The sequence below is a fragment of the Paramormyrops kingsleyae genome, chromosome 8 (genome assembly GCF_048594095.1).
Source record: "Paramormyrops kingsleyae isolate MSU_618 chromosome 8, PKINGS_0.4, whole genome shotgun sequence".
Lineage (NCBI taxonomy): Eukaryota > Metazoa > Chordata > Actinopteri > Osteoglossiformes > Mormyridae > Paramormyrops > Paramormyrops kingsleyae.
This window is the reverse complement of record NC_132804.1, coordinates 30,619,680-30,642,509: the sequence shown is the minus strand read 5'-3', so window position 1 is coordinate 30,642,509 and position 22,830 is coordinate 30,619,680. Positions and strand designations below refer to the sequence as shown.

Genomic DNA, 22,830 nt, shown 5'->3' with positions numbered 1-22,830 from the left:
TTTAATTTTATTTAATTTTATTCTCTATATAGCGCCAGATCACAACAGAAGTCATTTAAGGTTACCTTTCCTATAGAACAGGTCTATATATTGTCCTTTTATTAAACAAACTAAATAGCCTTATGTTATTTATCTTATTTACACAACAGCTTGTCATTTTTGTCTCTACACGGTCGCGCGTTGACAATTCTCCTCTGCTCTCTGCATCGCGCATGGCGGAGTTCCGCCCCGATGCGCACGCACAGACGCGTGCGTGCACACACAGGTGAGAAAGCGCGCATCGGAAAATATGTCGCGTCAACCACCGGAAAAGCAGACAAAAATATCTCCCAGTTGTTATATGGACTGCTGTCATTAAAAGAAACACATGAACATCATGAATCCCCCCCCCCCCCCCCCAAAGCTGTAAATCTAGGGGAAACACTGGAGCCAAAGACCGACGGTATAAAAACAGACTCCTGGGCGGTGGGTCATGGCCACCAGTGCTCACCCGGCACGTTAATAATGAACATCTCTGCCCTGAGCTGCACATTTGCTGCTTTTGGGGCAGGATCCTGTTACCTAGCGCTCAGTGATGGCATTTGCCACTGCCTTCCTGATTACAAAGTAAAGCCCCAATCCCCCCCAATCCCCCCCAAGCCCTATCAATCAAGCCCCCGCTCAAAATTTAGCGGAATCACCGACTTCATTTGGGTCAATAATGCAAATGCTCACGAACACTGACGACTCATTTTTCATTCAAGTAGCTCTATTTCATTTTTAATATCAGAAATAAGGGGACCAACACATTAGGGGGTCTGAGGTGGGGGGGGAGCTGGCATTCGAAGCTGCGGTGACATTTCACGAGCTAGGATCAGAGCGCCCATTAAATAACACTGCAGAAAGCGTTTGGTCATAGGTGACACAGGCGTCACAGAGGTCACAGAGGGCGTAAGATGCTACACCGCGTACGACACATACAGCGGGAACAGGCGTCACACTGCAGTGTCCGGTTACCGCCAAGCCGTGTGACGCGGTGACCTGCAAGGTGCAGTTCCCCAAAGTGACCACAGGAGGCCTGCTTATGCCCTGCACCAATCCAGGTCTATTTTTCGTCCGTGCTGAGGCGTGCGCTTTCTGCATTTGCTCGGCAGGATTCTCCGGCTGCCTGCTGAATGCAGGCACAGGATCGATCACTGCCGCCCTATTTGGGCCTCCTGGGAACCCGTTGTGGGACGAGCATCTGCTGGGGCGGGGGCTGCACTCTCAAAGCTATAATGATCCATCTGAGGATGCTGACAGCACATAATTCAGCTTGCGACTGCAATTACCCACAAATGCTCCTACTGGCCCCCAGTACCATTATCACTGCTCAGAATCTTTCCTAAACCATCCGTAAGCAATTTACACTTCTACAGATTACTTCTTCAAACAGCACTGTATTATTTTCTAAGAAATACCCATTAGGTGCCCAACTCAGACTACAGCAACGAGAGACCCATTCTGACAGCTTAAAAAAATACCTTCCACAAGCCCATATGCAGCACTGAACAGAGGGCTGGGCCGGAAGGCGGAGCCTGAGGCTGCGGGAAACTCCGCCCACTGGCGCCGCCAGAGCCCGCCTGCAGTCTGGAGCGAGGCAGGAAGCAAGCATCTCCAAAAGGCACAGCCACCTGCAATGGGTCCACTTGCAAACGGGCAGAGGAAGATCGAACAGCGACCGGTACGGCGGCTCTGATGGCAGAGCTGCGCCTGAAGGTACGTGACCTGACCTGCTTGCGGGCTGCTAACATTTAGCTTTCGAATAAAGGTAGCTGCTAAATACCTGAAGGATGAGATGCACTACAGTCACATATACTAGCCTGCACATTATCACAATATACAGCAGCTAACTGCTGGGTAATTCAGAGTAAGGACTTTTTTATGCAGGATCATGCAGTACATGGCATTTTTCAGACACTGAAGTAAATAAATATAAAGAGCACTTGTACTTTACTCCATATTAACACAGAGAATTAAATGGTCAATGGTGTGCAAGATGCTGAAGTGTGGTTACGGCACCCCCTGCTGGACAAAACTCAATCACACATAAAATGGCATACTATTACATCACAAGCAAAAAAACGATTCTCCACAGCACATCACCACAAGAGAACAGCAGACAAGGTCATACCTAAGGTTAATTTAAGCTCTAATTCATCAACAGTCAAGATATAAAAAAATGAAAGCAGTCTCAGTCTGTGTCCTATTTTTGTCCCTGAAAAGCAGGCAAAGTGCTGCAAATGTCCTTTGCGAAGGATGCTTTTACTTGATGGAACGTTGTCACTTAGCACAGCCATCCGGGGGAAAGATGTCACCTGCTAGGGACACCTGGGACAGCAGCTAACTCCTCAATGCACTGTTTGAAACTTTAAAATAAAATAAAATTTTATTAAAACAGACACTTGTGAAAAACAACACCCATTTTTAAGAAGGCCTGTCCCTGTTTCATCGCTCCCCTGGCTATCGGCCTGGCTCAGGGGCCTGAGGGTGACATCACTTTTCCAACCAGGGGATTTGATCAGGTGATCTAATTACAGGTATGGTGTCGTAACCCGCCGAGCTGCACACCATTTACAGATCAATGCAAATGTCAACCTCAGGCGTTTCATTAAAATTTCACAGAGAAACCCAGTCAGGCTACAGTGCATCAGCACACCCACACACATGGGTGTGTGTAATGTGGGGTGGGGGACACACCTGGGCGAGTGTCATTTAAGCCAGGAGATGCCTTCAGCTGGCCCAAAAGCTGAAAGGGCTGGGGTGGGGGGGGGGGGTGCAGGTACAGCACCGTATGCTTTCCCAGGACAATTTAGGCCCCGCCCATGTGTTGAGAGCAGAGCCTTTGAGTGATCATGTTCATCCAATCAGGACGCAGGGGAGGCGGGGCAGAAGGTCATGATGGTGACAATGAGAACATGCTAAGGCCATCAGCAGCATGATCTGAACACCTACGGGACCCCTGGGGTCGTCACCAGAATGTGCTGTGATCGAGTTCCACAGCCGGGTGACTGAATGGATCGTCAGGGCAGTTTTACTATGTCTCCTGTGATCTGTACATGAAGAGGCTGCAGTCCAGCCGTCATGTCTGCTGCATGCTGTAACAGCCGTGTCTTTGTTGCGATGTCCCGAGCCCCATCCCACTGCAACACCACCGCCACCGGGGTGGGGGTGGGGGGTCATGCAGCGCATGCTGGCAGATGGGGTGGGGCTCTGGGACACCACACTGGCACATCACGCCACTAATGGCCACGTGTCCCCTGAGGGTTGACATTAGCACGACACCCACACAGTCCCCCCCCCACCCAAGAGGCGAGCCGGTTTTAACCCTTTCAGCACATTGCCACTGTGGTAAGTGGAACCTCCAGCAGCCAGCCTGCCTCATGTGCCTGGAAAGGTGCCGCATGCACACCCCCGCCCCGCCTGCTTACTTCTAAAACAATGACAATAAACAATGACAGTAATTAACATGTCAGTTCTCAACTGGGCAACTCTACTAGGGATCAAGGCCCTGCTTTTAGTAAGACCGAAAAGAGAGAAGAGAATTATGGGAAATGAAGGGGGGCTGGTACAGGAGAGCCACAGGATTTATGGGAATCGCATGTGGGCTGGTACAGGAGAGCCACAGGATTTATGGGAATCGCATGTGGGCTGGTACAGGAGAGCCAGAGGAATTATGGGAATCGCATGTGGGCTGGTACAGGAGAGCCAGAGGAATTATGGGAATCGCATGTGGGCTGGTACCCAGAGGAATTATGGGAATCGCATGCGGGCTGGTACAGGAGAGCCAGAGGAATTATGGGAATCGCATGCGGGCTGGTACAGGAGAGCCACAGGATTTATGGGAATCGCATGTGGGCTGGTACAGGAGAGCCACAGGATTTATGGGAATCGCATGTGGGCTGGTACAGGAGAGCCAAAGGATTTATGGGAATCGCATGTGGGCTGGTACAGGAGAGCCACAGGATTTATGGGAATCGCATGTGGGCTGGTACAGGAAAGCCACAGGATTTATGGGAATCGCATGCGGGCTGGTACAGGAGAGCCACAGGATTTATGGGAATCGCATGTGGGCTGGTACAGGAGAGCCACAGGATTTATGGGAATCGCATGAGGGCTGGTACAGGAGAGCCAAAGGATTTATGGGAATCGCATGTGGGCTGGTACAGGAGAGCCACAGGATTTATGGGAAAAGCAAGCAGGCAGCAGGCTCACCCCGTGGCACCCTGTGGACGGGATGCCCTGATCCAGGGACACATGGTAAGTGCATGTGATGGAAACACACCAGACGTCAACGAGCAACACGCGATCAGGTCCAAGGTCATGGGAGTATAGGTATAGATAAGATATGTTCCATTTGACCTGGGACGTCAGAGTTCTACTGGACGCCCCCTGAAGTCGGAGGAACCTCTGTAACCACAACCTCAGAATTCAAGATGGCTGCACCCTTCATTAACAGAAGTGAAAGCTATAGTTTTTTTTATTTATTTATATATATATATTGTGTGTAGAAAATTGAGGAAAAAAATGAATTTAATTCATTTTGGAATAAGGCTGTAACATAAAATGTAGAAAAAGTGATGCACTATGTATGTTCATACATAGATACACACACACACGCACATACACACACACACGCACATACACACACACACACACACACACACACACACAGTTCTGTCCAACTGCCATCTGTAGACATGCTGCTACGGTGAATGTGCAATATACTACATAATGTATTATGAAATGTTATCACTAATAATTAACCTAGCTAGAACTGGTATTGCTAAATGGCTTTCCAGCTTGTTGAACTGGAAAGCAGATAGTTTGGGTGTGACGTCATTCCCAGCTTGACTTCAAAGGTGAATGGGACGCAGCAATGGTGAAAAAGTCCTAGACGATCAAAGGAAACGTTTAAAGATATTTATCTGGGCAGTAAATGTACATGTGCTTAGAACAAAAATATAACATTATAACTTATGCAAACTAAGAATAACACAATGAAAACTAACAAGACTTCTCCAAAAAGTTGCTGATATCTTGTTGGATGGCTAACAGAACACAGCTTCGGATTCCATATCTGTTACAGTTCACAACCAGCTCAATTAATGAACTAAATTGCCTAATGAATACCTCATCAAGTTATTAAGCTAAAGAAGGCGTGGACTGGCATGTTGTACAGCGGCTGCGAACAAGGGGGTGATTATAGGAGGGGTTTGGAAATGGTTCAGCTGACACCACTTTGGCAGACAATATCAATATCATCATAGCTTTACAGCCATAGGACCAGTACCGGTCCTAGCCGGGGTGGCGCCCTAGGCGAGCATCACCGCCAGCGCCCCCCGCTTGAGGCAAAGTGAAATTTGCTGGCAGTTTGGCGCCTTTTCAGAAGTTGGCGCCCTAAGCATTTGCCGGCCCTGCACAGGACGATCATTTAAACATTTTCATAATATATATATGATACAGACTAAAATACTGACAGAGGACAATGGGGGAGATACTAAAGTAATCAGCCATGTAGTCATTTTACTGCCAGCCTCCTAATAATATGCACTAGTGTTCCAGGGGGGGGAGGGGTACTCTGTAATTACATGGACAAAACCAGACCAAAAAAAAGTCCAAACTGTGCAAAAGTCACAACAAGTGACAAGTTTCACGCAACCCCCCCACAAATACACCCCAAAACTGGTTCCCACCCGCACACCCGGAGCATGCCGTCTGATGAGTTACATGCTCATGTGTGCCATCTGGGTCTTTCTGGGTCATACTTTGATCAGCGGATGAATGAAGTTAATATTTTTTAAGCAGCATTTGGGTCTGGGAAGTGCTCTTTTATTAACATACACAACCAACAGCAGTGCCGTTACTTATTGCCGGCTGTGGATTTCGGGGTATATATGGCGTTAACCTCGTATGTCAGCCTGTCCCCTGCTCACCCCGGCCACCCAACCTTCCCATGAGGCTGTGAGCGGGGGCGGGGTTTCTGCGGGGGAAGGCCACGCACTGGTTGCACTCACCTGGCAGTCAAAGTCCTGGAAGTTCCGGGAATTCTGTGGAAGGAGGAGAAACAGACAGGCAGGGTCAGCGTTCGGACCCAGCAGGGGAGTGGTACACCAGTACAACCCAACCAAACCATTGTAAACATTAAATCCATAATGGAGCATCGCTGGTCAGGTCTCCGGGGAAGGACAGTTTTCTGTCACGTGTATGATGATATTCTATTCCCGATGTAATACCATCAGTGCCTGTGGTTTTCGAAGAGAAGTTTATTTCTGGTGTTTAACTGTGCTTCATGATGTAACCACTAGGTGGGGCAGGAAGCCACCGAGCTTGTGAGCCACACAGCTTAGCTTTCCCATAAGATGCCTGGAACACGTGATGTCACCCATCCACACAAACACAAAAACAGAAGCTGACAGATACACCAATGAGCAGGCACACTTCCATTTCCCATGAGGCCCTGCTTCCCGTCTCCCAGGAGACCCGGCTGCACAGCCAATCTCTGTCCCTGAAGGTTCTAGAAGGGTGGTTTTCTCATAGACAACCTATCTATGACTTGGGGGGGGGGGGGGGGTCAAACATTCTAGAGATAAGAACTATAACCAACAAAGCTTGATGGGAGAATACAACACAGGTGGGGGGACAGAAAGGGCCCCCCGCGTCCCCAGTGGCCAGCCAAGGAATTACCGCCGTGTGCTTCCCCTTTCCCTGCTCTCCCCCATCCCCTGAAAATGTGCCTTGATGGGAGAGATGCCCACACTGCTGAAACTCCCTGCCCGCCCCTCCCTACTGGTTTGTCCCCACCCCCATCAGGCTTTAGTGCAGGCTGCCGGGGAGCATGGCGCCCCCTGGGGGTGAAACGCCAGACTCAGTAGATATGCAAAGGTGTGCATATATGCATGCACACACCAGCAGGAAGACGCTTGGGCGCGGCCCAGCATCCGCTCCTCAGCCCAATTAAAAACCAGGGACACAATCTCCCATGGCAACCACTGGCAGATCGTCACTTGGGAGATACTGATCGATGGCAGGGATGGAAACATGGGATTTCACGGGCGATTAGGAGGCCCCGTCACCTTCAGGGCCACACATCCCTGTCACCCTGCCCCCGGGGCTCAGCGAACGGCTCTGAGCAGCAGAAGCAGCCGCAAAAACCTGATTCTGGCAGACAATGCTAGGACGCTAGAGCGTGTGAAGCCACACTGCAGAGCTCTTCCACAACACACTCCATCCACATTCAGCAGCTCCCCGTGTAAAGGATGCAATATGATTTCCAGTGTTCTTACTACAACTTTCCACGAGTCCAATGACCTACAGAGTATTTGGGTACTTTCAACCTGCAGGAACTTTTTTCAGGGACCAGAACCTTTTAATGAAACCAGGAAAGTTCAACAGAGGCAGTTCCGGAAGCATTTTCAGTACCTACTCCAGAATAGGTCATTTTCATTAGAACACGAACTACTGGGGAGGTGCTTACAGCTACAGCTTGCTAATTGGTTCCCCGCAAACACTGGAAGTTAATGCAGAAAAAGAGACAAAAGTACTGGAAAAATCTGAGCAGCTGGAATTATTCTTGTACCTCAATTATATTTAATACATCAATGAATTTTTACATGCATCTCCATATTTCTGCATCAGAAAATTTGATAACTATGTAATATCGCTGGTGACAGCGGTGAAACTTGCCAGCATAATAACGTTACACCATTTTAATTTTATGGAAAAGGAAAGAAACATCGATCAGCTGGACCAGTTTAATAATAAATTAAATAGGGATAGGCCGATCCACATTTCTTCACTACCGATTCGTTTCCGATATACAACGACCGATACCGATACCTGTGGTACCTCAGTTCTCAACAGTGGTACCTCAGTTCTCAACAGTGGTACCTCAGTTCTCAAACTTAATCCGTTCCGGACTCCGGATCGAATCCTAAAAAGTTATGATCGAATTTTTCCCATAAGAAATAATGGAAAACCAATTAATTGGTTCCCGGCCCCCCAAAATTACACCTAAATGTTTTTTTTTTTTTTTTAGTATTTAAACAAAATGTACAGGATAATACAAGAGGAGCATTTTTTTCTTAATGGCTTCCAAAACGATAAAGATCTTATCCCAACATTACCCCTGTCCTGCCCCGATCGACCGCTCCACCCATGTGCCACGCCCCCTCGTTAACCTCGTGTGGGATCCCCATGTGATCTGCTGTTTCTGGTTGTTGTCATTAGTCCTCTGTATTAAGTCCGCGTTTCAGTTTGTTTTCCCAGTCCAGTCATTGGGTGCGTTCGACTTGCTTACAGCGCTGGCTTAAAGAAACGCATTCTGATCCTGACGCAATGCATTATGGTTAAATGAATTGCGACCTCTCACTCGGCTGCACAAACTGGAACCGCCTCTGTGACGACAAACCTTTGCCCTTATTGGCTGAAGAGTTTAGTTACACGCATGATGCTTGTGTCCGAGGCAGTTCCGATGCGTAATCTGCTTTTTCTCACGAATATCACGTAAAGCAGTGAGAACTGGTAAAATAAAGTTTAAATAAATTACATAAATGCTCTAATAGTACACGCAAGTTAGTGGTTAATTTATTGTTTTGGTTACTGTAATGTTGCGCTGCTTTATTTGGTTAATCGTCCAGTCTGTGAAGAAGGCATTCAAGTAAGAATTGCATTGTAGTATGACTCATTTCCTGGTGCGTACAATTTATATTAGGTCAGCGTTCACGGTTCGACTTCTGATATTCAGATCGAGTTGTAGGTCAAACTGGTTTGTTCGACTTTCAAGAAATTCGAGTTCTAGTGAGTTCGAGAACCGAGGTACCACTGTAATTTTTTTATTATCAATATTTTAAAACTAAATACAGATGAAAAAATCTTTAATTAGGCTACTAGAAACATAACGTTCTGTTCCACTTCGTTTGTACATCTTGTTTTAAGCATTTTGAGGCATTTTGCAGTTCAATTTCAATACCTTCCAAGCCAGGATACATGGCAAATGCTTAAAATGCCCCGCAATTTTTTCTCCCTCTGACAACAGCGTATCTTACACTTCGTTAGTATAAGTCACTGTAGCGAATAAACAAAACATCCCAAGCTAGCGACTCCCAAATCATCCATTGCTTATTCCCTATTATTCGCATTGTCCCGCACATTTGCGTGTGCTCTGTTCTGTGGGATTTTCCAATAAACGCTACTCCCACATCTAAAACTTTGTTTTGACAAAGCTTGCAAATCTCTGTGCTACTAGTTATGGAGGGAAATCCCGGACATTTTTCAAAAGGAATTGCAAATTGCATTTGCAATTGAATTTTCCAGATGTGGACGCATTTAAAGTATTACTTACATAAAAACCTATTAGTTGGGGGGCGCAATAAGTTATCGTAGATAACTATATCGAAGAGAACTCTATCGGCAGTCTATCGCTCATCCTGCTAGTCCCCGATGTAGAGGGTTGAATTTCGGACCGTATTTTAAACCACTGAAATTGTGGCAGCGTATTTGAAACAGCGAAAATAACGGGACTGAATATTGTAAAGCAGAAATAAGAGGACTGAATGTTACTGCTTGAATAAAACACATGGAATATTTTCAACTGAATTTGTTCTTTTGAAATTTATTTTGAGGCGAAATTAAATGAACTGAATTCATGTGGTTGAATTATAAACATGCACTTTATAATACGTATGTTTTGGAACTTAATTTTGGATTATTCGATAAGTGTAATTCAACGTGTTCCTTCCACACCCCTCTTGGTCGTCGACTGCGAGTGACGTCACTCCCCATACAATCACGCCCACAGTATAGATCCACCCCTGACCCTTGTAAGACATGGGAAATGCAATTGCAAATGGACTTTGCTTTTTCATTTGAAATGTGGCAGTCAGTGTTCGTTCGCGAAAGCGAAAAAGCAAACGGTAATGCAAAATTTGCAATTGCATTTGAATTATGTCACACTTTATGCGTCCACATATGGTAAACGCAATTGCAAATGCAATTTGCTATTCCTTTTGAAAAATGTCTGGGATTTCCCTCCATAACTAGTTGTTGTTAAAAGCGTAAAATACTTCCTGATTGTCACCTTCTTATCTGATGGTCTTGTGCTGCAAAGGGTATGCACATGATGTCACAGTGGGCAGAAATCACTGCGCTTACACTAAGTGAGCAGCAAAAAAAAAACCTGAGTGGCAGCGTAAGCATTCAGCTTGAATGCTGCAAAAAACACATCTAAAATGGGAAAGAACTGTCATGCGATTGATTGTACACATAGATTTAACACGAAATAGGAGCTATCTTTTTAGAGACTGCCAAAAACTAAATAAGTTAGTATCGGACGTGGATCGGTCACGTAACCGATCCGTTAAATAGGTCTGGATCGGCCGATACCGATCCGAATATAAATAAAACAAAAAAAAAAAGCGGTGTCCCATTTTGTTTACAATTGATCCCCCAATAACTAACAAAACGGCTTATTTATCCTCCGTTGTTTCGGCCTGGATGTGAGAAGTTTAACCTATGAGCCTTTTGCATCTCCCTTGCTTATTTAACATAAAGGGAAGGTGACACACAGAAGTGGTCAGGAGCTATTAAAGTTCCCGGTCAACACAGCCCAGGAACTAGGTTCCTGAACTTTCTAACTGTAAACTTGGTGCTGAAATCATATCTATGATAAAAACACCCACTGTCCTTTCGGAAAAACAAAATACGGCACAAGCTTGAAGATAGAGAGGCGTGTTGGAACACGGAGTCAGGCACTGGGACTGATGGGACCTCGCCAGACTGATAACTGCAAAGAAGGCCTGGAGGGGGCCGTCCCTCCCTCACGGCTGCCTTCTGACCTTGTTGGTGAGCAGAGGCTTGATCTCCGTCAGCTGCACGTCCTGAAGCTCCTCCATCTTCTGCCTGTTTGCAGCCTGTAACACCTGCAAGACAGACAGACCTCATTAAAGCCCTGGTGCAGACAGAGTTTCATCAGAAGCAGAGCCCAGAGTAACTTGGAGCTGGTTCCGTCCTCATGGACTCCTTCAGAACCTAATCTGGGAGGAGAAAAAAAAAAACTAATACAGACAGAGTGGCCTCCCTGGAGCTCCCTTACAAACAGGAGCAGGTGTGTGTAGGAGGGTGTGTGCGCTTGTGAGTGGGTGGGGGGGGTTATTAACGTTGCTCCCTGACCATCAGCTTAATTAAATCAAACCCCCCCCCACCTCCTGACCCCCTATTTAATGACACACCCTAGGCTTGCTGACCAAATCCTCACTGGGGTCCAGCTTCAGATACTGTTGGGGAACATTTACTGTTCACAGGGGATCCGTCAGGAGGGCAGAAGGCAGCTTCAGAAGACTACACAGCAAAGGGTTTGCCCCCTCCTTGCCCCTCAGTGCCCCTCTGCCACTGTGTAAAAGGTCACAGGGCCCCCTGCACCCCCCGGCTCCGTCACCCTGCTGCCCGTGCACATCACTCCCGGCTCTGCCTTGGCACAGAACAGTGATTTATAGGCATGTAACGATAATCGTAATATCGCGATAAAAAAATACTTTTAAACCGTTGTCAGACTGTTCCGATATCAACCAAGATATCACGTGGTTATTTCGCTCGTATAAGCTCTGTCTCAAAAAATACATACTACATTAACAAATGCTTTGTGCTATATTGGCCGTGTGTAACCCACATTAAATCCAGTACAAAACAACTATTACAACAATATTTTATAAATTCGTCAAATAGAAACAAAAACACATTTACAGTATATTAACAAAACAATCATTTATCTCCAAGAAAAAAAGACGATTGTATGCAGATTGTGAGGTGATGTCACGAAGTAACGTGGAGAGCGTGGGTTGTGTTTCTGCGGAAGCGGTTGAGCCTGGCTGCAGCGAGTGCTGCCATAGGGTTTAGAATACGATAAAAAGAAAAATTAAAGCTGTAAGTTTAGCAAGTTTACAGCTTATGTGGTGCAAGAAGATTATTTTTTAACTGAACTAAAAGGAAGATGGAAGAAATGTTTTAAACCACGATAAATTGTTTTTTTTCTGTGCTACACTGACACTCCCGAAGATCTGGAACGGATATTCCTGCGTGTGCTTCGCCGAACAGGGACCCACCAAACGGAGTTCATAGCAGGATGGCGAGCTAAAGCCATGGAGCAACTGTGACGGATGAGTAGAGGGAACTTTGAATTTCATACAACGTGTGCAGTTAGGATATGATGGACTGAATTGAACTGTATATTAACCTTTGGACATTGTCATGCCTGAATTGAATAGTATATTACACGTGCACTGTTTTCACGCATTATTTAGCGTGTTAGTATGCATGGGCATGGCCTATATTTCACGCAGAAAAAACCGACCCAGCGGAAAAATGGCAAAACACACTACAGTCGAACCTCGTTACAACGTACCCCGTTTATAACGTTTACACCAATACAACGTTCAAATTTCGATGTCCCGAATTCGCGTAATGCATTATTCCATTTGCCGGTATCGCTTAGAACATACACCTTTACAGCGTAAACTTCGATGTAACGTATGATTTTCAGAGGAAAATAGGCAAACTGACCTTTGTTACAACGTACAGCCTCATCTTCCGAGTGCGCGCACAATTCAGAATCGGCTGTTGCCGGCCATCTACATCGCTTAGCAACGCCTAACTGTACGAACCTATCCTCACGAAGCATTCCACGCCGGCCGGACTCCTTGCATGCAGCCCCCGTTTTTTCATGGTTTTGCATGGTGTCATGCTGCCGCATATCAAGCAAGATGCCTGCTAAAAGGAAACGGATTTCGCTGACCGACAAGGTGGAAATAATTCAGAAATATACAGTACATGGCAGCCTTATACTGCCGACGCGAACTATGTTCTGAAACTGTGTGGTTATTGGGGTAATTGTGTGACATATAGTGAAAGAAATTAACAAAAGACAGATGTCTAACACATGTATCGAAATTTATTTCAGCCAATTGAATCATATACAGGTGCATAATTTCGGTTTGACATTAGGTTACAGTAAGGCGATTTGAACGATAAGCCGGCAGTGGATTTTGCGTTATGTCGGCTGTCTATGAGTAACTGATATTAACCTAGTTTGAAGAATATAGTTCATATTATATTCTTCAAACTACACAAGCTGTATGTCATAGTGTCAACTTGAGGGGTGTTTTCTAAAAGTTTTTTTATATACATTTTGTGTTCTAGCATTCATTTTGAGGGACTTGGTTACAACGTACTATGGTTATAACGTACAAATTCTTAATGTCCCCCAAGGTACGTTGTAACGAAGTTCGACTGTACTTCGGTATTTCAGACTGTTTTGATTAAAAGATCCAGCTGCTGCAGTAATAATTAATATTTTATAAAGGAACTACTCACTGCTTGTTTTTATTTTAGAAGAACTAATTTGATATAAATGAACATGTTTATTAATTATTTTAAAAGTTTTTTCTTTTTAAATATTGTGATAATTATCGTATTATGAACAGTTTATCGTATATTATTGTATTGTGAGTTTTTGGTATTGTCACATCCATAGTAATTACTGCAGGTGCCTTTGCCCAAGGAGGTCAGGATCCCCGTGGGGTTTCCCTCTGCTTCCCGCAACCCTGAGGCAGGTTCACATCCCCTCCGTGGTCTTCGTCACCCAGTGTACCAGCAGTCACCACCAGCCTGGGCGAGTGAAGCATGCCTTTCGCTTCATCGTGGACAACACGTCATGTGACTACAACGTAGCTCTCGCAGGTTTTTTTCCCCTCGTGTCTCTCATCACTTCCTACTTACCAGCCTGTTCTTGGTATTTAATGAGTTCCTTCTGCTATCAGGCTGGGAGATCTATCAGTTGAAATATTATTACATTCCTCCTTCAGGTAAAAACAAATGCAGGACCTCAAATGACCGATTCTGGAGGGCTGGATTCATCTTGAATACGTTCATATGTTCAGTTTTATGAAGAGCTCATCAGATGATGACATGCAGATATGAATATGGCCGCTGGACGCACACTGCCGCAGAGCACCCGCCTGTGAGGCACCACACCCCAACTGTGAGAGGGCATGCCATGAAGGGCATGCCCTCCCCCTGTTTTCCTGACGGGCCCCACTGAATAGTCATCTCGAGGAATGCCCTCACTGAGCCCTGGTGCCTTGGCCCGCTCAGTGTGACCAGCCCTCACATCCAGCCTCACACACACCAGTGCATTCTGGAAATGCGATGGCGTACCAGTTAAAGCACAGAAACACATACTCACCTCTTGACCTGGAGACCAAGAACCTTCTGGAAGGGAAGACTAAGGTGACAGCCCTGTGCGGTCACGCTGTGCTGTCGTGGGGGAGGACATGTGTCCCAAACAGGGATGTATGACCTCAAGCTGCCGAACAACGTGCAGGATGCGCATGTGAGTATGGAGGCGACAGCAACCGCTGAGAGTGCTATGACCTCTGTGCTAGCTTAGCATTCGAGTAGCATTCGAGTAGCATTTTAGCAGTTAGCACTGCATTTTAAAAAACTGCTGCACAGGGTTGCCAACTTTGGTCAGTTGGCTGACATGAAAATTTCAATTCAATACACATTTACATGTATGTAGCAGTTTACTGCCTTGTTAATAGTCTGCTGGGTTTGCAAACCACTCCAACGCTTTTGATGCAGGTAATATTAAGTTTATAATGGAATAATATAAATTTGCAGTGAGATTTCTTGCATGAGTGTGAGAGTCTGAAAGCACGAGTGTCACTCCAGATGTGTGAGAGTTGGCATCCCTGGCTGAGGTTAGTAAACAGGGAGTTGTGAGTAGTGACAGCACTAACTGCAGGTAAATGATTACAAATACCAAACACTAAGTCAAGCTGCTTTGTTGCAAGGGCACCAAGGGCAAAGGTTTCAAGTGTTACCCTTCAGCTCATTCAGTATTAAACGGCCCTGTGGGTGAATGGGAGCATTAAGCTAATCACAACATGCCGCCTCCTGCGCACTGCACAGCATGACCCCCCAGGGAGAAATACGCTCCTTAAACTGGGATTAATCTCTTTAAAAATCCTAGCGAGCAGCACGACAAACTAAACAATATTTAAAATGGGAAGAAAATTAAAGCGACAAGCACGCTACTTTAGATTTCAGACCGGAAATAATCTAAGTCTGGTGCCATTTAATCTGAGAGAGGAGGAAATAAGCTGTAATCTCAGGCTTTCAAGGTGAAAGCGGATGTTGGTGCAGCAGCTTAAGAGAGCGAGCCCTGCAGGGAGTGTAAACAGACAGAGACAAGGAGCATGGGGGCCGACGCCCTCACCAGTGCCGGCTGCCTCTACGGGCTCTCCCCATGCTGCTTCTGGGTCTCATCAGGCCCCCTTCCTCAGAGCCCCAAAATCCTCCCACTCCCGCCTCAGTCCAGCGTTTGATATGGGGGGGGGGGGGGGCCACCGATGAGTGCTTCCCGCCACAGAATTCTGGCCGCTTGCCCTTCTTTCTCCAAAACAGACTCTGGGTGCCACTGGGTCGCCTGGGTTTCCCCCGGCCAGCGGACGAGCCGGTACGCGACTCCCAGAAACCCAGCTGTATTTGCAAAACAAACTCAACTGCTTCGAGAATGTGGCCGCAGCTGGGCCTTAAAAAGGTGCACGTCCCTTAGTCATGGAACTAAGCGATTCATATATAAGGCTGTTTTGGGAGCCCATTCGAGATAATCAGAGTAATCCTGAGGTTCAAGTGTTATTTAAGGCGGAGCTCGTTTTAGACGCCGTGGCCACCAACACAGGCTTGGAGGCACATCAGCACCTGAAAGTATCACCATCTCTGTCATCAGCAAGGCTGTGAGCTCCTGTAAGGTGGGGCGACCTTCCCCGTCAATCAGCAGGTCTGCATCTATTCCTCCCAGCCTGCGATTTCGGTGTGCTCACACAGAGACGGCTCACACACACAGAGACGGCTCACACACACACACAGACGGCTCACACACACACACAGACGGCTCACACACACACACAGACGGCTCACACACACACACAGACGGCTCACACACAGACACACATCCTAGTTTCTCCCAGAAAGGAGCAGATTGCGGGAGGAGACCCCCACCCGTGAGAAGATTCTGTGTCACAGCAGCACATAACATCTTAGTGGAGGACCAGGGAGCCCCTGCTGCTACACAGCCTGATGCATTACAGCTCCCCCCCCCCCCCATCGAGATGAGACCTCTGCCCACACACCCACACACAAACACGTACCAATAAACACTCCATAAGCAGTCCTCCACAGGGAAGAAAGAGGGCAAGGACAACACCTGCTACACCAGTCGTGATCAGGAAGAGCGCACACGCACGCACGCACGCACATGCACACACACAGCAGTCCAGTAAGAAACACCAGCCCTGTGCAAAGCACGAGTTTCACTTCTATTTGCAGCTACGAGTTTTTCATTCAGGTCTAAGGAGACTCCCTTGTGTACACATAGGTAGGCAGAACCAGAACCCTAAGCTGAAATAAGGCTTGGGACCGTTCCAGAACATTCTGGAAAACCGGTGAATGTTCTCTCACCTTCACTTACGATCCCCTTCCCTGGATCCCACCCACATCTTCAGAGGGCTTTTTAATAGCTGTATAACTCTCTGTAGGAGCACTTCAGCTGCTAATCGCCTGGTGTGATTGAGAAGGAACGCCTGAAATGGCCATTTGTCATGCTGATTTCATACACGCACACTGGCTTCATTACTTATCTCAGCGACGTGCCAACCCCGCCCCCCCCTCACGGAGTACGGATTCCAGCCGCCAGCAGAAGCTCACGTCGACTCTCTCTGTGCTAGTAAACAAAAGCAAACTCTGTAGGCCGTGGTTCGTGAGAAGCAGCTGTTTATAAAGCCAGCCTGCTCCACGCCCTCACGCATATGTAACAGGAGCCTGCTACTGGCCCGCCCCCGCCCCCACTCACCTCCGGGCTGACACAGTAACTCCCCACAACCCCCACTAATTGTTCAGTCACACCTCCCAGCCACTCACATTACCCGATACTCATCACTATTACTATTCACCACGGTTACCAACCCAAGGCTCACAAAATCGCTAGCCCGATGTCCCGGGACAATCATGCCAAAATGTAAAAAAAGAAATGAACCGCTAAGTAAAATAAAATTCCCTACTTTATTTGCCTTTTCTGCTCTTTTGACTTGCTATTTGGAACAAAATCAAAATGACCACCGAATGAACAAGCTGTTGATTATAATGGTTTGTCTGCTAGGAAGTATACGCCTAAAGCCTGATTTATATGAGGGTTGCAAGATGGCACCGCCATCTTGGTGCATCGTTGGTCATGGTAGTAGAGCTCTCCAGGCACACTAAACCAAGCAAATGAAGTGAAGTACGGCTTTATTATCACACCTGTCATATTCAGTACACTGCATATAGTGACGCAAAATAATGTTACATGATTGTCATATAAAAGCAAATTAAAACAATAAGATATCAAGAGGAAATGGATATTACTGGATGGGGCCCATACACAGCAAAAGCAGCATGGTTGTGAGCCGCCCGCTTTTTATGAGGATATCGTTGTTTGGTTTTTCAAATGTTGTGGGTAACACTGACGTGAAAGAAAGCGAGTAAAAGTCTAGAGGTTTAATGGTGGGTCACCCCAAAGCAGGTTTGCCGCCCGTCACATCAGCACCCTCTCAGGATGGACCTGCTCTGACTGGGGGAACCCATCAGGCAACACTGGCTGATGGATGAGGAGGCGAGATGATGGGTCGATAGGAGGACAAGTGTCCGTTCACATCTGCTTCAAACTCATCCCTCATCCTCTAAAGATCCTTTACCGAACAGTCAGGCGGACAGAGAGCGACGATGATGAGAGACCTCCAGGTAGCTCGCGGACGGCTCTATTCATGTTATTTTTATACAGCACCTTTCACAGGCAGAGTTACCCCAAGGCGCTTTACATGGGTGTGCTGTAATACATTACTACACCATTTATACAGTATAATGCATGAAACTGGGAAAAGGAGAAGAAAGAAAGCCAGGTGACAATGGAGGAGAGGAACCAAAGACTCCAAGGAAGAAAAGAAATCTCTGGGGGTCCAAGGGCAACTGGCTGCCCAGCCCCCCCCCAGGCAGGCTAACATTATAGGAAATAGAGTGAGCCTGCTTGCAGCTCACAGAGGACTCCCAGGCAGAGCCCAGATAGTTTCTGGATGATTCCTGCACGGTTCCCCAGAGGGCCACAGGATAAGGGCCTTCATGGCTACCGGATGGCCCTTTTATCTCCTTCCTGCCTTAATACTTTGTGTCCTTTGCCATACTGGTTGTCTTACACAACTATTTCCTTCAAAGCCGTTCAACTGTGTGACGTCTTTTTCTTCTCCTGCGTCCATCCGTGATGCCATCTCTTCATATTATAGCTGTCAGCAGACATGGAAAAAAAAATCACATTGAGAAGAGAACCGCTAAAAAAAACAGCCGAGCTGATTTTAAGAAAAAAATAAAAAATATGTGGAAAACAAGAATACTTGCAGGGTAGCAGAATCTCGGGCAAAAACGACAGCAGAAAACAGCAAACGCTTCATTTCCTCACCTGGCGCTCGAGCAGTAAGTGCTGCAGGGCACAGTGGCACGACTCAAAAAAGCCCTTCAGCAAAGCTAAACCAACCTGCCCAGCACCCCAATGTCGCTCGGCACCTGCGAGCCAGCCGTCTGCATGTGAAATTCCCCAAGGCACAAAGCACGTGTGGATTTACAGACAAACAGCAGTACCAAGATACTGCAGAGAGGTGCATGCGCACAAACATGCATGCATATCAGCAAGGGCAGCTGCTGCGTGCAGCGACAAGCATCTACATCGGGAGAGAGCATGTGAAAGAGCAATGAAAAGCATCATCACACTCGCACAAAAATGTCCTCGTTGATCTTAAATTTTTGAACAGTTTTGAATACTAAGAACTTGAGGGAGAGACTATAGGCAGGTTCCAGTATCAGATCAGGGGGAGACATGCTGCACAAATGATTAAATTTCCAGGATGACGACGAGCTCCAGTCAATTGGGAGTTAGCAGAAACCACAAGGTGCTCAAAACATATGGAGCGATACACTGATAACCCCCACACCCAACACGCAACCTGCAGAGGCACTGAACACTGTCATGGCAGTGAGTCTTGTTAACCGGTGAGCCGGAAAGTTCCAGAAACTAAAAGATGGGCCAGCAGGCGCTGTTACCCCTTAAAGGTCACGTGTAAACATCGAGGCCGCAGAAAGACACTTATGAGCTTTAGAGGAATTTACGGAGGCTTCGGGAAATATGCAGCTGTACTGAGCGGTGAAAAAATAACGCAAAGCGCAGAGGCTGAGAAAACCAGCATAGGAGAGCCAGGTCTGTGAGCAGGCGCAACTGGACTAACCACTGGCTGTGAACTGCGGATTCTACAGGTACAGAGAACAAGGCCACTGCACGACCAGCCAAGCTGAGGGCAGCAGAGACAGCTGTCTGGGTGTAGGAGGCCACAGAGCATCTAACAGGGGCGATGGGCGGCCCGGCGTCATGGGAGACCAGACCTTAAAAGGCGGCTTGCTGCCAGCGAGTCGCTCCAGCACAGCGCTGCCGTCGCCGTGGCACCCTCACCCATCAGCGGTGTCGAATAACAGCCAGACAATAAACCGGGCAGTCCAGCAATAGCCTGTGCAGTCAGAATCGCCATGATGGTTTTAGAGAGTCGCATGTAATGCATATGTGGCTCAGGGTAGAGAGAGGCAGAGCGAGGAGCTGGAGCTGGCCATGGCCCCACTAACAGGTCCGCTTTCACATTCCCCTGCATTCCAATTATATATATATATACACACACATAAACACACACACAAACACACACACACACACATATATATATACACACACACATATATATACACATATACAGACGTGGAAAAAATTGAGAGCACAGCACAATTGTTTATTCACTCATCTTTCAGTTTACGGGTCTGTGTCTGTGAATAATATATATTTTTCTGCAAACTGCAGCGTGGCTCTTCCCGGTTTCTCATTAATGAAGGGCTCCTTCCTTGCTTTATGGGACTTCAGTCCTGCTTCTAGGAGCCTGATACACACTGTCCTAGCAGTGCACTTCACACCTGCACTTAATTGTTTCCCAATTCTTTTGAAGGTCACTTGATGTCATCCTACGATTCATGAGAAACTGGCAGATAAGTTAACGTTCATCTCTGCCATTAGAATGTCGCTTCCAGGCTTTACCTGGCTGGTTTCTGGTTGTACCCAGTGTGTCCTCCTTCACCTTCTTCTTGTGTGCTGCCGTCTTAGAAATTTTGAACCTGAAAACAGCCTTCTGCCAACAGAACCACAATTAAATTACGATTTAAAAATGCAGATTTGTCTAAAAATATAGGGTGGTCTCTTATTTTTTTTCCATGGTTGTGTGTATATATATACATATACACACACACACACACACACACACACACACACACACACACATACATACATACATACATACATATATATATATATATACACACACATATATATATATATATCAGCAACGCTGACCAGGATAAGCAGTTGGAAGATGGATGGGTGGGTGGGTGTGTGTGTGCGTGTCTGCATTACAGACTAGGCTAAACACCATTCCCCAGGCACAGGAATAAGGCTCATCTTTGATTTAAGTCCAGGTTGTCCTCCAGATGTCATTATGAGAGTGGGTAGTACTCCAGTGAAAGGACACAGTTTGCACCCTTGAAGGTTACATTTTTAAGTGCTATTTTAGGTAATAGAGGTTGTATCCTTGAGAAAAGCACCTACAGGTTAATTTTTAAATGAAAGTAGAACATGTTCATGGGAAAACCAGTCAAAAGATGTGGAATGCTACCAGACGTGCAAGCGGGGGGCCAGGTCTTGGAGCTTAACACGGGCCACCTTCCTCAGAGAGACTGCTTTCCCAGGTTTGGGAGTCTGCAAGCCAATGGCAGCCATGTTCCTGCTCTCTCTGCCTTTTTCCAATGACTAGGACACAATAATCCATCACTGCTGCCGTAAGATTTCCTGTCAGCCAAAAACACCACAAGCCCCCCCGCCGCCAAACCAAAAGGATAATAAATGTCAAGGGGGCCAAAGTTCACACAACACACAGCTTCCATTTAAGCTGCGCTCCCAACTAAAACTACTTCACAGGCCTAACTCTCCTACGCTTCCCATCCTCTCTGTCAGTCCTGAGCTGGTCCCATATTTAGGGGCAGCTGGAAATCAAGCGACAGGCTATCAACAGCGGCATCCAGCATGGAACAGCGCAACAGCGCACTGCTATACCCTAATCCGCTTGCCTGTGTTTTCGGCCACCAGGATTTGTCTAGAGCAGAAGATATAGATTAAGACACATTTAAAGGGCACACTGAAACAAAACACAGGCAAGTAGGCTTCAAAGCCAACACAGTGGACGAAAAATACAGAAATTAATTGCGTTAGCATGGCAGAGGGAATGAAACACCAGATGCTTTCACGTGGGTCAAATATTTTGAAAACAAATTTTAAAACTAGAGAAACACTAACTTGCCCTTTGTTTATAAGCCAGCATACTCTCTCGCCAGCAGAGGCTGCCCACCTTAACAGCGCACTGTACCAGGATGGCCCAGGTCGGTGTTCTGTCATAAAATACTACCTATCGAGACGTGCTATCGAACCTTTCTGCGCATGTGCAGTTCCACCGTTTTGGGATTAGGGTTAAGGTAAGGGTTTTAGGGGTTTTGAGGGGTTAGGGTTAGAGTTAAGGTTAGGGCTATCGATTAGCGCTACGGTAGCATTTTTCGACAGGGCAGCATATATTGACAGAACACCGGCATGAAGTGCCGGTCAGAGCGGACCCCTGCCTCTCGCCTGCACCCCGGCGCTTCAATCGGGCACCGTATTAAACTGCGCAACCACGCGGGAACCCGGGAAGATTATCAGCAGAGACTGGGGGGGTTACTTTTAATTAACAGGGGGCATCCACCAGGAAAAGGTACCTGGAAGAGGCGAGGGATTCCATGCACGACTGGATATTGCCGATCACGCATGACGTAAAACATTAACAGCAACCGGTAAAACAAACAACAACAATAATATATAATAATAATGATAATAATAAACAATAATATCAATAATAATAGTAATAGGATAAAAACATGAAGGTGAATTAGTTAAGTAGGAAGCGTTTGCGTTCTGCTGCTCTGTTGAATCAAAGTGTCACCTGGAGGGTCGTACAAACGGCAAGGAGAAGAGGCTTTACTGGTGTCTGTTAGTTTTGCCGGAAAACTGCTTCTTCTTTTATTATATGCATCTGGCTGTACCGTCTCAAAGCCAACCGTTTCAGCCCCGATACCGACTAATCCAGTTCAGATAGCCGGTGTCCCTAATAACGTCGCTCAGCACCGCCGTGCGAAAAACAAACCCGGTGGTAGAGCTCCGCACGGAGCGGCCAAGCGGACATCGAAGCGCTCTGGAGCGACTAGCAGTTAGCCGCTTAGCAGGTGTCCGGCCGGACCGGACTAAGACGGAGCGGGCGGTACTCACCGGGCGAGCGGCGACACGGCCCCTCTCTGCGCCTTGTGCGGGTCGCGAAAGCGAGTAACTGGACGGAGGTGAAGCTGGGCTCACACACGGCCTTTCGCAGCACGTTTCCCTGCCTGCCGATAGCCAGAGTGTTGACGTCACTAGCGGGGCGGAACTACTCTGCACGTCGGGAAATAGCGAATGAGCGGCGGCCGCGGAGGGGGGAGCGCCACCTAGAGGCTGAGCAGGTGGCATGTCAGCGACCACGGGCGGCTGTGGAGTGCATTCTGCTCTTCATTAAGGTTGTTCTTGTGTAATCT

At 47.0% G+C, this 22,830-nt stretch overlaps 1 protein-coding gene and 2 long non-coding RNA genes across 4 annotated transcripts in view; 1 reads left to right on the top strand and 2 right to left on the bottom strand.

Moving 5' to 3' along the window:
• The window catches only part of LOC111835910 (protein NDRG3-like), a 43,550-nt gene extending 20,780 nt beyond the window's left edge, over window positions 1-22,770 (bottom strand). For both annotated transcript variants that reach the window (XM_023796677.2, XM_023796678.2), the window contains exons 1-3: window positions 22,532-22,770; window positions 10,854-10,937; window positions 6,036-6,068 (exon numbers count right to left, since the gene is read on the bottom strand). In XM_023796677.2, the coding sequence (XP_023652445.2) occupies window positions 6,036-6,068; window positions 10,854-10,937; window positions 22,532-22,765 (351 nt within the window). In that variant the 5' untranslated portion in view covers window positions 22,766-22,770. The remainder of the gene's footprint in view (window positions 1-6,035; window positions 6,069-10,853; window positions 10,938-22,531) is intronic.
• Window positions 1,433-17,136, top strand: LOC140592317 (uncharacterized). The gene is made up of 3 exons (XR_011992685.1): window positions 1,433-1,737; window positions 12,070-13,749; window positions 13,875-17,136. It is a non-coding gene; the product is annotated as an uncharacterized lncRNA (long non-coding RNA).
• On the bottom strand, window positions 17,342-20,408 carry LOC140592318 (uncharacterized). The gene is made up of 2 exons (XR_011992686.1): window positions 19,534-20,408; window positions 17,342-18,386 (listed from the first exon to the last, which is right to left on the bottom strand). It is a non-coding gene; the product is annotated as an uncharacterized lncRNA (long non-coding RNA).
• Window positions 22,771-22,830: the final 60 nt, after the last annotated feature.